The 15,012-nt window shown below is 52.5% G+C and overlaps 1 protein-coding gene across 1 annotated transcript in view; it reads right to left on the bottom strand.

Moving 5' to 3' along the window:
- Positions 1–15,012, bottom strand: part of LOC127919086 (exocyst complex component 6-like) — a gene marked incomplete at its 5' end in the record, with an annotated part of 69,368 nt that overhangs the window by 48,224 nt on the left and 6,132 nt on the right. The window contains 4 exons of the mRNA XM_052502515.1: positions 619–823; positions 9,596–9,641; positions 12,588–12,678; positions 12,813–12,860. Of these exons, the coding sequence (XP_052358475.1) occupies positions 619–823; positions 9,596–9,641; positions 12,588–12,678; positions 12,813–12,860 (390 nt within the window). The remainder of the gene's footprint in view (positions 1–618; positions 824–9,595; positions 9,642–12,587; positions 12,679–12,812; positions 12,861–15,012) is intronic.

Genomic DNA, 15,012 nt, shown 5'->3' with positions numbered 1-15,012 from the left:
TATAACAACAACGTCTCATACCTGTTTAGTACCTGTACTCTGCCTGTTTCTATATAATAACAACAACGTCTCTTACCTGTTTAGTACCTGTACTCTGCCTGTTTCTATATAACAACAACAACGTCTCTTACCTGTTTAGTACCTGTACTCTGCCTGTTTCTATATAACAACAACAACGTCTCTTACCTGTTTAGTACCTGTACTCTGCCTGTTTCTATATAACAACAACAACGTCTCTTACCTGTTTAGTACCTGTACTCTGCCTGTTTCTATATAACAACAACGTCTCTTACCTGTTTAGTACCTGTACTCTGCCTGTTTCTATATAACAACAACAACGTCTCTTACCTGTTTAGTACCTGTACTCTGCCTGTTTCTATATAACAACAACAACGTCTCTTACCTGTTTAGTACCTGTACTCTGCCTGTTTCTATATAAACAACAACAACGTCTCTTACCTGTTTAGTACCTGTACTCTGCCTGTTTCTATATAACAACAACGTCTCTTACCTGTTTAGTACCTGTACTCTGCCTGTTTCTATATAACAACAACAACGTCTCTTACCTGTTTAGTACCTGTACTCTGCCTGTTTCTATATAACAACAACGTCTCTTACCTGTTTCATGGCGGTCTCTCCGATCTTGTCCGAGTGTTTCCTGATGCTCTCCAGGAAGTCCTTGAGGTTGGACATGGAGATGTCCTTAATGTCCTCTCTGAGCTCGGGCAGGTTCTCAGCCATGATCTGACAGAAGCGGTAGCGGCTGACCCGGGGGATGTACACCTTCTCCAGCTGCTCCATGGTCTTCAACGCAGCATAGTACCTGGAACACAGATACCTGCCGTCACATCTCATCCCTCCTCTCTACCTGGAACACAGATACCTGCCCTCACATCTCATCCCTCCTCTCTACCTGGAACACAGATACCTGCCCTCACATCTCATCCCTCCTCTCTACCTGGAACACAGATACCTGCCCTCACATCTCATCCCTCCTCTCTACCTGGAACACAGATACCTGCCCTGACATCTCATCCCTCCTCTCTACCTGGAACACAGATACCTGCCCTCACATCTCTAGTCTGGTTGGCTTTCATACTGCTACTGTACAAATGGATCACTCTGCTGACCGAGGGTTGTATTAGTGGAAACACTGCTGGATATGTTTAAGGATGATTAGATGACAGAGGACCAATGCATAAGGTCTCGCTATATAGGCTTGTAAGAGGGAAATGTGTTGAAATGTATATGTATATATGCCATTTAGCGGACGCTTTTATCCAAAGCGACTTACAGTCATGTGTGCATACATTCTACGTATGGGTGGTCCCGGGAATCGAACCCACTACCCTGGCGTTGCAAGCGCCATGCTCTACCAACTGAGCTACAGGACTACTAAATATACAGGATGTGGGGTCATACAGTAGATTCAGTCTTTTATCAGTATAACAGACTAAAGGACTGTTTATGTGAAAGGCCTGGGTGGTGTTTACTGTGGGTGGTGTTTACTGTGGGTGGTGTTTACTGTGGGTGGTGTTTACTGTGGGTGGTGTTTACTGTGGGTGGTGTTTACTGTGGGTGGTGTTTACTGTGGGTGGTGTTTACTGTGGGTGGTGTTTACTGTGGGTGGTGTTTACTGTGGGTGGTGTTTACTGTGGGTGGTGTTTACTGTGGGTGGTGTTTACTGTGGGTGGTGTTTACTGTGGGTGGTGTTTACTGTGGGTGGTGTTTACTGTGGGTGGTGTTTACTGTGGGTGGTGTTTACTGTGGGTGGTGTTTACTGTGGGTGGTGTTTACTGTGGGTGGTGTTTACTGTGGGTGGTGTTTACTGTGGGTGGTGTTTACTGTGGGTGGTGTTTACTGTGGGTGGTGTTTACTGTGGGTGGTGTTTACTGTGAGTGGCATGACAAAGGCCTGGGCTGGGTGGTGTTTACTGTGGGTGGTGTTTACTGTGGGTGGTGTTTACTGTGGGTGGTGTTTACTGTGGGTGGTGTTTACTGTGGGTGGTGTTTACTGTGGGTGGTGTTTACTGTGGGTGGTGTTTACTGTGGGTGGTGTTTACTGTGGGTGGTGTTTACTGTGGGTGGTGTTTACTGTGAGTGGTATGACAAAGGTCTGGGCTGGGTGGTGTTTACTGTGGGTGGTGTTTACTGTGGGTGGTGTTTACTGTGGGTGGTGTTTACTGTGAGTGGTGTTTACTGTGGTTGGTGTTTACTGTGGGTGGTGTTTACTGTGGGTGGTGTTTACTGTGGGTGGTGTTTACTGTGGGTGGTGTTTACTGTGGGTGGTGTTTACTGTGAGTGGCATGACAAAGACCTGGGCTGGGTGGTGTTTACTGTGGGTGGTGTTTACTGTGGGTGGTGTTTACTGTGGGTGGTGTTTACTGTGGGTGGTGTTTACTGTGGGTGGTGTTTACTGTGGGTGGTGTTTACTGTGGGTGGTGTTTACTGTGGGTGGTGTTTACTGTGAGTGGTGTTTACTGTGGGTGGTGTTTACTGTGGGTGGTGTTTACTGTGAGTGGTGTTTACTGTGGGTGGTGTTTACTGTGGGTGGTGTTTACTGTGAGTGGTGTTTACTGTGAGTGGTGTTTACTGTGGGTGGTGTTTACTGTGAGTGGTGTTTACTGTGGGTGGTGTTTACTGTGAGTGGTGTTTACTGTGAGTGGTGTTTACTGTGGGTGGTGTTTACTGTGAGTGGTGTTTACTGTGGGTGGTGTTTACTGTGGGTGGTGTTTACTGTGGGTGGTGTTTACTGTGAGTGGTGTTTACTGTGGGTGGTGTTTACTGTGAGTGGCATGACAAAGACCTGGGCTGGGTGGTGTTTACTGTGGGTGGTGTTTACTGTGAGTGGCATGACAAAGACCTGGGCTGGGTGGTGTTTACTGTGGGTGGTGTTTACTGTGGGTGGTGTTTACTGTGGGTGGTGTTTACTGTGGGTGGTGTTTACTGTGAGTGGTATGACAAAGGCCTGGGCTGGGTGGTGTTTACTGTGGGTGGTGTGACAAAGGCCTGGGCTGGGTGGTGTTTACTGTGAGTGGTGTTTACCCTGGGTGGTGTTTACTGTGAGTGGTGTTTACTGTGGGTGGTGTTTACTGTGAGTGGTGTTTACTGTGGGTGGTGTTTACTGTAGGTGGTGTTTACTGTGAGTGGTATGACAAAGGCCTGGGCTGGGTGGTGTTTACTGTGGGTGGTGTGACAAAGGCCTGGGCTGGGTGGTGTTTACTGTGAGTGGTGTTTACTGTGAGTGGTGTTTACTGTGGGTGGTGTTTACTGTGGGTGGTGTTTACTGTGAGTGGCATGACATGTCACAATGTCCTAACCCAGTGATGACATCACAACATAATAACCCCCATGTCTTAACCCAGTGATGACATCACATAATACCCCCATGTCCTAACCTTTATAATTTGCTCAACCCAGAGGCCCCCTGAACTACCCCCAGGGGTACGAGTAGTCCTGAAGTCTCCCCTGTGGATAGTCCCAGTACCCCAGGGGTCCTGGTAGTCCTGAAGTCCCCCTGTGGATAGTCCCAGTACCCCAGGGGTCCTAGTAGTCCTGAAGTCCCCCTGTGGATAGTCCCAGTACCCCAGGGGTCCTAGTAGTCCTGAAGTCCCCCTGTGGATAGTCCCAGTACCCCAGGGGTCCTAGTAGTCCTGAAGTCCCCCTGTGGATAGACCCAGTACCCCAGGGGTCCTAGTAGTCCTGAAGTCCCCCCACTGTGGATAGCCCCAGTACCCCAGGAGTCCTAAAGTCCCCCCTGTGGATAGTCCCAGTACCCCAGGGGTCCTAGTAGTCCTGAAGTCCCCCTGTGGAAAGTACCAGTACCCCAGGAGTCCTAAAGTCCCCCTGTGGATAGTCCCAGTACCCCAGGGGTCCTAGTAGTCCTGAAGTCCCCCTGTGGATAGTCCCAGTACCCCAGGGGTCCAAGTAGCCCTGAAGTCCCCCCACTGTGGATAGCCCCAGTACCCCAGGAGTCCTAGTAGTCCCCCCCCCCTGTGGATAGACCCAATACCCCAGGGTCCTAGTAGTCCCCCCCCCCTGTGGATAGCCCCAGTACCCCAGGGGTCCTAGTATCCCTGAAGCCCCCCACCACTGTGGATAGTCCCAGTACCCCAGGGGTCCTAGTAGTCCTGAAGTCCCCCTGTGGAAAGTACCAGTACCACAGGAGTCCTAAAGCCCCCTGTGGAAAGTACCAGTACCCCAGGGGTCCAAGTAGCCCTGAAGTCCCCCCACTGTGGATAGCCCCAGTACCCCAGGAGTCCTAGTAGTCCCCCCTGTGGATAGACCCAATACCCCAGGGGCCCTAGTAGTCCCCCTGTGGATAGCCCCAGTACCCCAGGGGTCCTAGTATCCCTGAAGCCCCCCCACTGTGGATAGACCCAGTACCCCAGGGGTCCTAGTAGCCCTGAAGTCCCCCCACTGTGGATAGCCCCAGTACCCCAGGAGTCCTAGTAGTCCTAAAGTCCCCCCACTGTGGATAGCCCCAGTACCCCAGGGGTCCTAGTAGCCCTGAAGTCCCCCCACTGTGGATAGCCCCAGTACCCCAGGAGTCCTAGTAGTCCTAAAGTCCCCCTGTGGATAGACCCAGTACCCCAGGGGTCCTAGTAGTCCTGAAGTCCCCCCTGTGGAAAGTACCAGTACCCCAGGAGTCTTAAAGTCCCCCTTTGGATAGTCCCAGTACCCCAGGGGTCCTAGTAGTCCTGAAGTCCCCCTGTGGATAGTCCCAGTACCCCAGGGGTCCAAGTAGCCCTGAAGTCCCCCCCCCAGCGGGACTGTGGATAGCCCCAGTACCCCAGGAGTGCTAGTAGTCCCCCCTGTGGATAGACCCAATACCCCAGGGGTCCTAGTAGTCCCCCTGTGGATAGCCCCAGTACCCCAGGGGTCCTAGTATCCCTGAAGCCCCCCACTGTGGATAGACCCAGTACCCCAGGGGTCCTAGTAGCCCTGAAGTCCCCCCCACTGTGGATAGCCCCAGTACCCCAGGAGTCCTAGTAGTCCTAAAGTCCCCCCCAGCTGTGGATAGACCCAGTACCCCAGGGGTCCTAGTAGCCCTGAAGTCCCCCCACTGTGGATAGACCCAGTATCCCAGGAGTCCTAGTAGTCCTAAAGTCCCCCCAGCGTGGATAGACCCAGTACCCCAGGGGTCCTAGTAGTCCTGAAGTCCCCCCTGTGGATAGTCAGAGGCCAGTACCCCAGGAGTCCTAGTAGTCCTAAAGTCCCCCTGTGGATAGTCCCAGTACCCCAGGGGTCCTAGTAGTCCTGAAGTCCGCCCCCAGTGGATAGTCCCAGTACCCCAGGGGTGCTAGTAGTCTTGGTTGGGAACCACTGTCCTAAACAGTATGAGGCTTATTTCACTCAAAACACTCACACCAATAGCTTTTTTTTTTTTTTAAATGAACTGTGGGGCATGCTCGTTAAGTGTGTGATTCTAGTGTGTGTGTGTGTGTCCTAGCCAGTGTGTGTGGCGGAGCTAGAGGCCTGTCCACTCCAGCGGGAGGCGCTAGAGGCCTGTCCACTCCAGCGGGCGGCGCTAGAGGCCTGTCCACTCCAGCGGGAGGCGCTAGAGGCCTGTCCACTCCAGCGGGCGGCGCTAGAGGCCTGTCCACTCCAGCGGAAGGCGCTAGAGGCCTGTCCACTCCAGCTGGAGGCGCTAGAGGCCTGTCCACTCCAGCCTGGGAGGCGCTAGAGGCCTGTCCACTCCAGCGGGAGGCGCTAGAGGCCTGTCCACTCCAGCAGAAGGCGCTAGAGGCCTGTCCACTCCAGCAGGGCGGCGCTAGAGGCCTGTCCACTCCAGCAGGGCGGCGCTAGAGGCCTGTCCACTCCAGCAGGGCGGCGCTAGAGGCCTGTCCACTCCAGCGGGAGGCGCTAGAGGCCTGTCCACTCCAGCAGAAGGCGCTAGAGGCCTGTCCACTCCAGCGGGAGGCGCTAGAGGCCTGTCCACTCCAGCGGGAGGCGCTAGAGGCCTGTCCACTCCAGCGGGAGGCGCTAGAGGCCTGTCCACTCCAGCGGGAGGCGCTAGAGGCCTGTCCACTCCAGCGGGAGGCGCTAGAGGCCTGTCCACTCCAGCGGGAGGCGCTAGAGGCCTGTCCACTCCAGCGGGAGGCGCTAGAGGCCTGTCAACTCCAGCGGGTGGCGCTAGAGGCCTGTCCACTCCAGCGGGAGGCGCTAGAGGCCTGTCCACTCCAGCAGGGCGGCGCTAGAGGCCTGTCCACTCCAGCGGGAGGCGCTAGAGGCCTGTCCACTCCAGCAGGGCGGCGCTAGAGGCCTGTCCACTCCAGCAGGGCGGCGCTAGAGGCCTGTCCACTCCAGCAGGGCGGCGCTAGAGGCCTGTCCACTCCAGCAGGGCGGCGCTAGAGGCCTGTCCACTCCAGCAGGGCGGCGCTAGAGGCCTGTCCACTCCAGCAGGGCGGCGCTAGAGGCCTGTCCACTCCAGCAGGGAGGCGCTAGAGGCCTGTCCACTCCAGCAGGGCGGCGCTAGAGGCCTGTCCACTCCAGCGGGAGGCGCTAGAGGCCTGTCCACTCCAGCGGGAGGCGCTAGAGGCCTGTCCACTCCAGCGGGAGGCGCTAGAGGCCTGTCCACTCCAGCGGGAGGAGCTAGAGGCCTGTCCACTCCAGCGGGAGGCGCTAGAGGCCTGTCCACTCCAGCGGAAGGCGCTAGAGGCCTGTCCACTCCAGCGGGAGGAGCTAGAGGCCTGTCCACTCCAGCGGGAGGCGCTAGAGGCCTGTCCACTCCAGCGGGCGGCGCTAGAGGCCTGTCCACTGTCCAGCGGGCGGAGCTAGAGGCCTGTCCACTCCAGCGGGAGGCGCTAGAGGCCTGTCCACTCCAGCGGGAGGCGCTAGAGGCCTGTCCACTCCAGCGGGAGGCGCTAGAGGCCTGTCCACTCCAGCGGGAGCGCTAGAGGCCTGTCCACTCCAGCGGGAGGCGCTAGAGGCCTGTCCACTGCAGCGGGAGGCGCTAGAGGCCTGTCCACTCCAGCGGGAGGCGCTAGAGGCCTGTCCACTCCAGCGGGAGGCGCTAGAGGCCTGTCCACTCCAGCGGGAGGCGCTAGAGGCCTGTCCACTCCAGCGGGAGGCGCTAGAGGCCTGTCCACTCCAGCGGGAGGCGCTAGAGGCCTGTCCACTCCAGCGGGAGGCGCTAGAGGCCTGTCCACTCCAGCGGGAGGCGCTAGAGGCCTGTCCACTCCAGCGGGAGGCGCTAGAGGCCTGTCCACTCCAGCGGGAGGCGCGAGAGGCCTGTCCACTCCAGCGGGAGGCGAGAGGCCTGTCCACTCCAGCGGAAGGCGCTAGAGGCCTGTCCACTCCAGCGGGAGGCGCTAGAGGCCTGTCCACTCCAGCGGGAGGCGCTAGAGGCCTGTCCACTGCAGCGGGAGGCGCTAGAGGCCTGTCCACTCCAGCGGGAGGCGCTAGAGGCCTGTCCACTCCAGCGGGAGGCGCTAGAGGCCTGTCCACTCCAGCGGGAGGCGCTAGAGGCCTGTCCACTCCAGCGGGAGGCGCTAGAGGCCTGTCCACTCCAGCGGGAGGCGCTAGAGGCCTGTCCACTCCAGCGGGAGGCGCTAGAGGCCTGTCCACTCCAGCGGGAGGCGCTAGAGGCCTGTCCACTCCAGCGGGAGGCGCTAGAGGCCTGTCCACTCCAGCGGGAGGCGCTAGAGGCCTGTCCACTCCAGCGGGAGGCGCTAGAGGCCTGTCCACTCCAGCGGGAGGCGCTAGAGGCCTGTCCACTCCAGCGGGAGGCGCTAGAGGCCTGTCCACTGCAGCGGGAGGCGCTAGAGGCCTGTCCACTGCAGCGGGAGCGCTAGAGGCCTGTCCACTCCAGCGGGAGCGCTAGAGGCCTGTCCACTCCAGCGGGAGGCGCTAGAGGCCTGTCCACTCCAGCGGGAGGCGCTAGAGGCCTGTCCACTCCAGCGGGAGGCGCTAGAGGCCTGTCCACTCCAGCGGGCGGCGCTAGAGGCCTGTCCACTCCAGCAGGCGCTAGAGGCCTGTCCACTCCAGCGGGAGGCGCTAGAGGCCTGTCCACTCCAGCAGGGGCGCTAGAGGCCTGTCCACTCCAGCAGAAGGCGCTAGAGGCCTGTCCACTCCAGCGGGAGGCGCTAGAGGCCTGTCCACTCCAGCGGGAGGCGCTAGAGGCCTGTCCAATGTCAGCGGGAGGCGCTAGAGGCCTGTCCACTCCAGCGGGAGGCGCTAGAGGCCTGTCCACTCCAGCGGGAGGCGCTAGAGGCCTGTCCACTCCAGCGGGCGGCGCTAGAGGCCTGTCCACTCCAGCGGGAGGCGCTAGAGGCCTGTCCACTCCAGCGGGCGGCGCTAGAGGCCTGTCCACTCCAGCGGGAGGCGCGCTAGAGGCCTGTCCACTCCAGCGGGAGGCGCTAGAGGCCTGTCCACTCCAGCGGGAGGCGCTAGAGGCCTGTCCACTCCAGCGGGAGGCGCTAGAGGCCTGTCCACTCCAGCGGGAGGCCTGTCCACTCCAGCGGGAGGCTAGAGGCCTGTCCACTCCAGCGGGCGGCGCTAGAGGCCTGTCCAATGTCGACTCCAGCGGGCGGCGCTAGAGGCCTGTCCACTCCAGCGGGAGGCGCTAGAGGCCTGTCCACTCCAGCGGGAGGCGCTAGAGGCCTGTCCACTCCAGCGGGCGGCGCTAGAGGCCCACTCCAGTCCACTCCACGGGCGGAGCTAGAGGCGTGTCCACTGTCGACTCCAGCGGGAGGCGCTAGAGGCCTGTCCACTCCAGCGGGAGGCGCTAGAGGCCTGTCCACTCCAGCGGGTGGCGCTAGAGGCCTACCCATTTTCAGTTTGTCTACCGCCAATAAACATATAGAAGAAAGTGGTCTACTTTAAAATATAGATTTCCCTCAGTGGCGCTGCCCATGATGTCACAGAAGCCATCGATGGCAAAGCTAGGAAGTCTCTTTCCAACTCTCTAACCGGCGCCTGTGACAGCAATGTTGTCTCGGCCAGCGCCGTGCTGTGAAGAAGGTCAACTGTCCTGCGTTTGAATGGTGACCTCTCCCCGTGATGTGAAGAAGGTCAACTGTCCTGCGTTTGAATGGTGACCTCTCCCCGTGATGTGAAGAAGGTCAACTGTCCTGCGTTTGAATGGTGACCTCTCCCGTGATGTGAAGAAGGTCAACTGTCCTGCGTTTGAATGGTGACCTCTCCCCGTGATGTGAAGAAGGTCAACTGTCCTGCGTTTGAATGGTGACCTCTCCCCGTGCTGTGAAGAAGGTCAACTGTCCTGCGTTTGAATGGTGACCTCTCCCGTGATGTGTGGTGACTGATTAAACAGACGATAAGCGACGGGGAAGGGTCATCACTGTCTGGTTCAGCGTGAGCGTCACTTCCCCTCTGCTCGGTTCCATTGAAATAGCTTCTATGCTTCCTTCAGTCATTATTTCCGTGAATCGTTCAGGATTCTGTGACGTAAAGACAGCGTGCCTTTTGATTATGAGCTATATTGAGCCAGAGAGGGTTTCTAGGAAAGCGTTAAGGTCTGTCCAAAGCACCATGTTGTCTCGAGACAGGGACTTTATTGTTAATATATTGTGGTGGAGTAACATTGATGACGACAACAGTGAACAAGGTGAGGAGAGTAAAGTAAGTGCACATACCTTTTGGATTCCAGCTGCTCCTTCAATTTATTGTACATTTCTAGGACTGCAAAAAGGAACAATAAGAGGGGAGAGTTAGCTTTTAGAACAGAAAGAAGAGGTAGCTTTTAGAACAGAAAGAAGAGGTAGCTTTTAATCAGAAAGAAGAGGTTACTTTTAGAACAGAAAGAAGAGGTAGCTTTTAGAACAGAAAGAAGAGGTAGCTTTTAGAACAGAAAGAAGGGGAACAGAAAGAAGAGGTAGCTTTTAGAACAGAAAGAAGAGGTAGGTAGCTTTTAGAACAGAAAGAAGAGGTAGCTTTTAAGAACAGAAAGAAGAGGTAATCAGAAAGAAGAGGTTACTTTTAGAACAGAAAGAAGAGGTAGCTTTTAAAACAGAAGAACAGAGGGGAGAGGTAGCTTTTAGAACAGAAAGAAGAGGTAGCTTTTAGAACAGAAAGAAGAGGTAGCTTTTAGAACAGAAAGAAGAGGTAGCTTTTAAAACAGAAAGAAGAGGTAGCTTTTAGAACAGAAAGAAGAGGTAGCTTTTAGAACAGAAAGAAGAGGTAGCTTTTAGAACAGAAAGAAGAGGTAGCTTTTAGAACAGAAAGAAGAGGTCGTTTTTAATCAGAAAGAAGAGGTTACTTTTAGAACAGAAAGAAGAGGTAGCTTTTAGAACAGAAAGAAGAGGTAGCTTTTAGAACAGAAAGAAGAGGTAGCTTTTAGAACAGAAAGAAGAGGTAGCTTTTAGAACAGAAAGAAGAGGTAGCTTTTAGAACAGAAAGAAGAGAGGTAGCTTTTAGAACAGAAAGAAGAGAGGTAGCTTTTAGAACAGAAAGAAGAGGTAGCTTTTAGAACAGAAAGAAGAGGTAGCTTTTAGAACAGAAAGAAGAGGTAGCTTTTAGAACAGAAAGAAGAGGTAGCTTTTAGAACAGAAAGAAGAGGTAGCTTTTAGAACAGAAAGAAGAGGTAGCTTTTAGAACAGAAAGAAGAGGTAGCTTTTAGAACAGAAAGAAGAGGTAGCTTTTAGAACAGAAAGAAGAGGTAGCTTTTAGAACAGAAAGAAGAGGTAGCTTTTAAAACAGAAAGAAGAGGTCGTTTTTAATCAGAAAGAAGAGGTTACTTTTAGAACAGAAAGAAGAGAGGTAGCTTTTAGAACAGAAAGAAGAGGTAGCTTTTAGAACAGAAAGAAGGGGTAGCTTTTAGAACAGAAAGAAGAGGTAGCTTTTAGAACAGAAAGAAGAGGTAGCTTTTAGAACAGAAAGAAGAGGTAGCTTTTAGAACAGAAAGAAGAGGTAGCTTTTAGAACAGAAAGAAGAGGTAGCTTTAAGAACTGAAAGAAGAGGTAGCTTTTAGAACAGAAAGAAGAGGTAGCTTTTAGAACAGAAAGAAGAGGTAGCTTTTAGAACAGAAAGAAGAGGTAGCTTTTAGAACAGAAAGAATAGGTAGCTTTTAGAACAGAAAGAAGAGGTAGCTTTTAGAACAGAAAAAAAGAGGTAGCTTTTAGAACAGAAAGAAGAGAGGTAGCTTTAAGAACAGAAAGGAGAGGTAGCTTTCAGAACAGAAAGAAGGGGTGGCTTTTAGAACAGAAAGATGGGGTAGCTTTTAGAACAGAAAGAAGAGGTAGCTTTTAGAACAGAAAGAAGAGAGGTAGCTTTTGAACAGAAAGAAGGGGTGGCTTTAAGAACAGAAAGAAGAGGTAGCTTTTAGAACAGAAAGAAGAGGTAGCTTTTAGAACAGAAAGAAGAGAGGTAGCTTTAAGAACAGAGGGGAGAGGTAGCTTTTAGAACAGAAAGAAGAGAGAGGTAGCTTTTAGAACAGAAAGAAGAGGTAGCTTTTAGAACAGAAAGAAGAGGTAGCTTTTAGAACAGAAAGAAGAGGTAGCTTTTAGAACAGAAAGAAGAGGTAGCTTTTAGAACAGAAAGAAGAGGTCGTTTTTAAACAGAAAGAAGAGGTTACTTTTAGAACAGAAAGAAGAGGTAGCTTTTAAAACAGAAAACAGAAGAGGTAGCTTTTAGAACAGAAAGAAGGGGTAGCTTTTAGAACAGAAAGAAGAGGTAGCTTTTAGAACAGAAAGAAGAGGTAGCTTTTAGAACAGAAAGAAGAGGTAGCTTTTAGAACAGAAAGAAGAGGTAGCTTTTAGAACAGAAAGAAGAGGTAGCTTTTAGAACAGAAAGAAGAGGTAGCTTTTAGAACAGAAAGAAGAGGTCGTTTTAATCAGAAAGAAGAGGTTACTTTTAGAACAGAAAGAAGAGGTAGCTTTTAAAACAGAAGAACAGAGGGGAGAGGTAGCTTTTAGAACAGAAAGAAGGGGTAGCTTTTAGAACAGAAAGAAGAGGTAGCTTTTAGAACAGAAAGAAGAGGTAGCTTTTAGAACAGAAAGAAGAGGTAGCTTTTAGAACAGAAAGAAGAGGTAGCTTTTAGAACAGAAAGAAGAGGTAGCTTTAAGAACTGAAAGAAGAGGTAGCTTTTAGAACAGAAAGAAGAGGTAGCTTTTAGAACAGAAAGAAGAGGTAGCTTTTAGAACAGAAAGAAGAGGTAGCTTTTAGAACAGAAAGAATAGGTAGCTTTTAGAACAGAAAGAAGAGGTAGCTTTTAGAACAGAAAAAAAGAGGTAGCTTTTAGAACAGAAAGAAGAGAGGTAGCTTTAAGAACAGAGGGGAGAGGTAGCTTTCAGAACAGAAAGAAGGGGTGGCTTTTAGAACAGAAAGAAGGGGTAGCTTTTAGAACAGAAAGAAGAGAGGTAGCTTTAAGAACAGAGGGGAGAGGTAGCTTTCAGAACAGAAAGAAGAGAGGTAGCTTTTAGAACAGAAAGAAGAGAGGTAGCTTTTAGAACAGAAAGAAGGGGTAGCTTTTAGAACAGAAGAAGAGAGGTAGCTTTAAGAACAGAGGGGAGAGGTAGCTTTCAGAACAGAAAGAAGAGAGGGGAGAGGTAGCTTTTAGAACAGAAAGAAGAGAGGGGAGAGGTAGCTTTCAGAACACACAGTGTTTATAGATGTTATGTTATATCTCACCAGGTATACACAGCTGTAGTCTCTCCACAGTGGTAGTCATGTTCCTCTGCTGTATCCGACAGCGAATCACCTCCTCCGTTTGGGCTGTCACCTTTACATAAGAGAGGTCAAAAGAGTTAAGACCTCCCCAATTACGGAGAGAGGTCAGTCAGAGGTGCTTCCTGTCTCCATCTGTCCTCTAACTGACCACAGGCAACACTGACACGGGGGAACGAAGAGTCTCACCTCTCTGCCGGCGTCTTGCAGTCTTCTGTTCGTGTCGGTAACCTGGCCCTTAAAATAAAAAGATCACTACTGTCAGACAACTTCCTGTCGTAGCTGCTCACCTTGTAATCAGATCAGCCTCCACGAGGGCACAGGGACAAAGGCAAATTCTGATTCAATCTGCAACGGGGAACTTGGAAGTGTTGGTCGGCATGGAGGCTGTTATGCGGCGTAATAGATTATGACAGTCCCCCCCCCCCCAACAACAGATTCTGTCAACTTGTCAATTATACATTGAGGATGTTTAAACTCTACTTGTCTCTACAGGTCTTTGTCAAACAATTAAATTCAATGACCCAATTGACCAGTGGGCCCTTTCCTGATAACCTCAATGAGCTCCATGTGCCATTCATCGTCTACAGTGAAAGAGCTCACTGCATTTGTCTGGTCATTAAACATTGGGTTTCAGAGCTGAATACACAGAACAGTCACTGGTTGGTTGATTCACAGAGTGGAGGGATCCGGAGAGAACTCAGGCTGAGTTAGGAGGGAGGTGGGCAGCTGCAGGTGCAGGGGGACAGTAGGGACAGAACGACCACACAGGGAGGTTCCCACATTGCGTCTCATTAGCTCATGGTAATAAGGAAGCCATTTATTCTGGGGTTAATTAAAAAGTCTCATTAATCTGTGGGAGAAAAATGGCCAGTGAGCTTGTTGATCTGCTGCAGTACCCGCTGCCCTGTTATCTGAACATGCTTCATATTACTGGCTAATGATTGGTCCAGTTACAACCTTGGGTCGACCAATCAGACCATCTACTCATCTAAAGACCACTTTCAGCTGGGGAAAGAGAGTTAAAGAGAGCTGGCCTCGGTGCAGCTGGGCTGAGGGAACCTAGACCGGCTCAGTCCTGGGGGAACCTAGACCGGCTCAGTCCTGGGGGAACCTAGACCAGCTCAGTCCTGGGGAGGCATCATTAGGTCAACCTAGACCGGCTCAGTCCTGAGGGAACCTAGACCGGCTCAGTCCTGGGGGAGGCATCGTTAGGTCAACCTAGACCGGCTCAGTCCTGGGGAACCTAGACCGGCTCAGTCCTGGGGAACCTAGACCAGCTCAGTCCTGGGGGAGGCATCGTTAGGTCAGTCCTGGGGACCGGCTCAGTCCTGGGGAACCTAGACCAGCTCAGTCCTGGGGAGGCATCATTAGGTCAACCTAGACCGGCTCAGTCCTGGGGAACCTAGACCGGCTCAGTCCTGGGGAGGCATCGTTAGGTCAACCTAGACCGGCTCAGTCCTGAGGGAACCTAGACCGGCTCAGTCCTGGGGAACCTAGACCAGCTCAGTCCTGGGGAGGCATCGTTAGGTCAACCTAGACCGGCTCAGTCCTGGGGGAACCTAGACCGGCTCAGTCTGGGGGAACCTAGACCGGCTCAGTCTGGGGGAACCTAGACCGGCTCAGTCTGGGGGAACCTAGACCGGCTCAGTCCTGGGGGAACCTAGACCGGCTCAGTCCTGGGGAACCTAGACCGGCTCAGTCCTGGAGGAACCTAGACCGGCTCAGTCCTGGGGAACCTAGACCGGCTCAGTCCTGGGGGAACCTAGACCGGCTCAGTCCTGGGGGAACCTAGACCGGCTCAGTCTGGGGGAACCTAGACCGGCTTAGTCCTGGGGGAACCTAGACCGGCTCAGTCCTGGGGGAACCTAGACCGGCTCAGTCCGGGGGAGGGAGACAGTTAATGATGTCATCTAGGAGGAGAAACCTCTCATAGTTCCTTCTCTATAAGAACCCTTAAAAGGGAAGTTCACCCATTTTTACGTCCTTCTGTGCTTCTATCGCAGCTATCGCTGGTTCAACATAGAGGTAGACTAGATAGATCCACTGATATCCCTGGTTGAACATAGAGGTAGACTAGATAGATCCACTACTATCCCTGGTTCAACATAGAGGTAGACTAGATAGATCCACTACTATCCCTGGTTCAACATAGAGGTAGACTAGATAGATCTACTACTATCCCTGGTTCAACATAGAGGTAGACTAGATAGATCCACTGATATCCCTGGTTGAACATAGAGGTAGACTAGATAGACCCACTACTATCCCTGGTTCAACATAGAGGTAGACTAGATAGATCCACTGATATCCCTGGTTGAACATAGAGGTAGACTAGATAGATCCACTACTATCCCTGGTTCAACATAGAGGTAGACTAGATAGATCC

The sequence above is a fragment of the Oncorhynchus keta genome, unplaced genomic scaffold, assembly GCF_023373465.1.
Source record: "Oncorhynchus keta strain PuntledgeMale-10-30-2019 unplaced genomic scaffold, Oket_V2 Un_contig_15729_pilon_pilon, whole genome shotgun sequence".
Lineage (NCBI taxonomy): Eukaryota > Metazoa > Chordata > Actinopteri > Salmoniformes > Salmonidae > Oncorhynchus > Oncorhynchus keta.
This window is presented reverse-complemented; position numbering and strand designations above follow the sequence as displayed.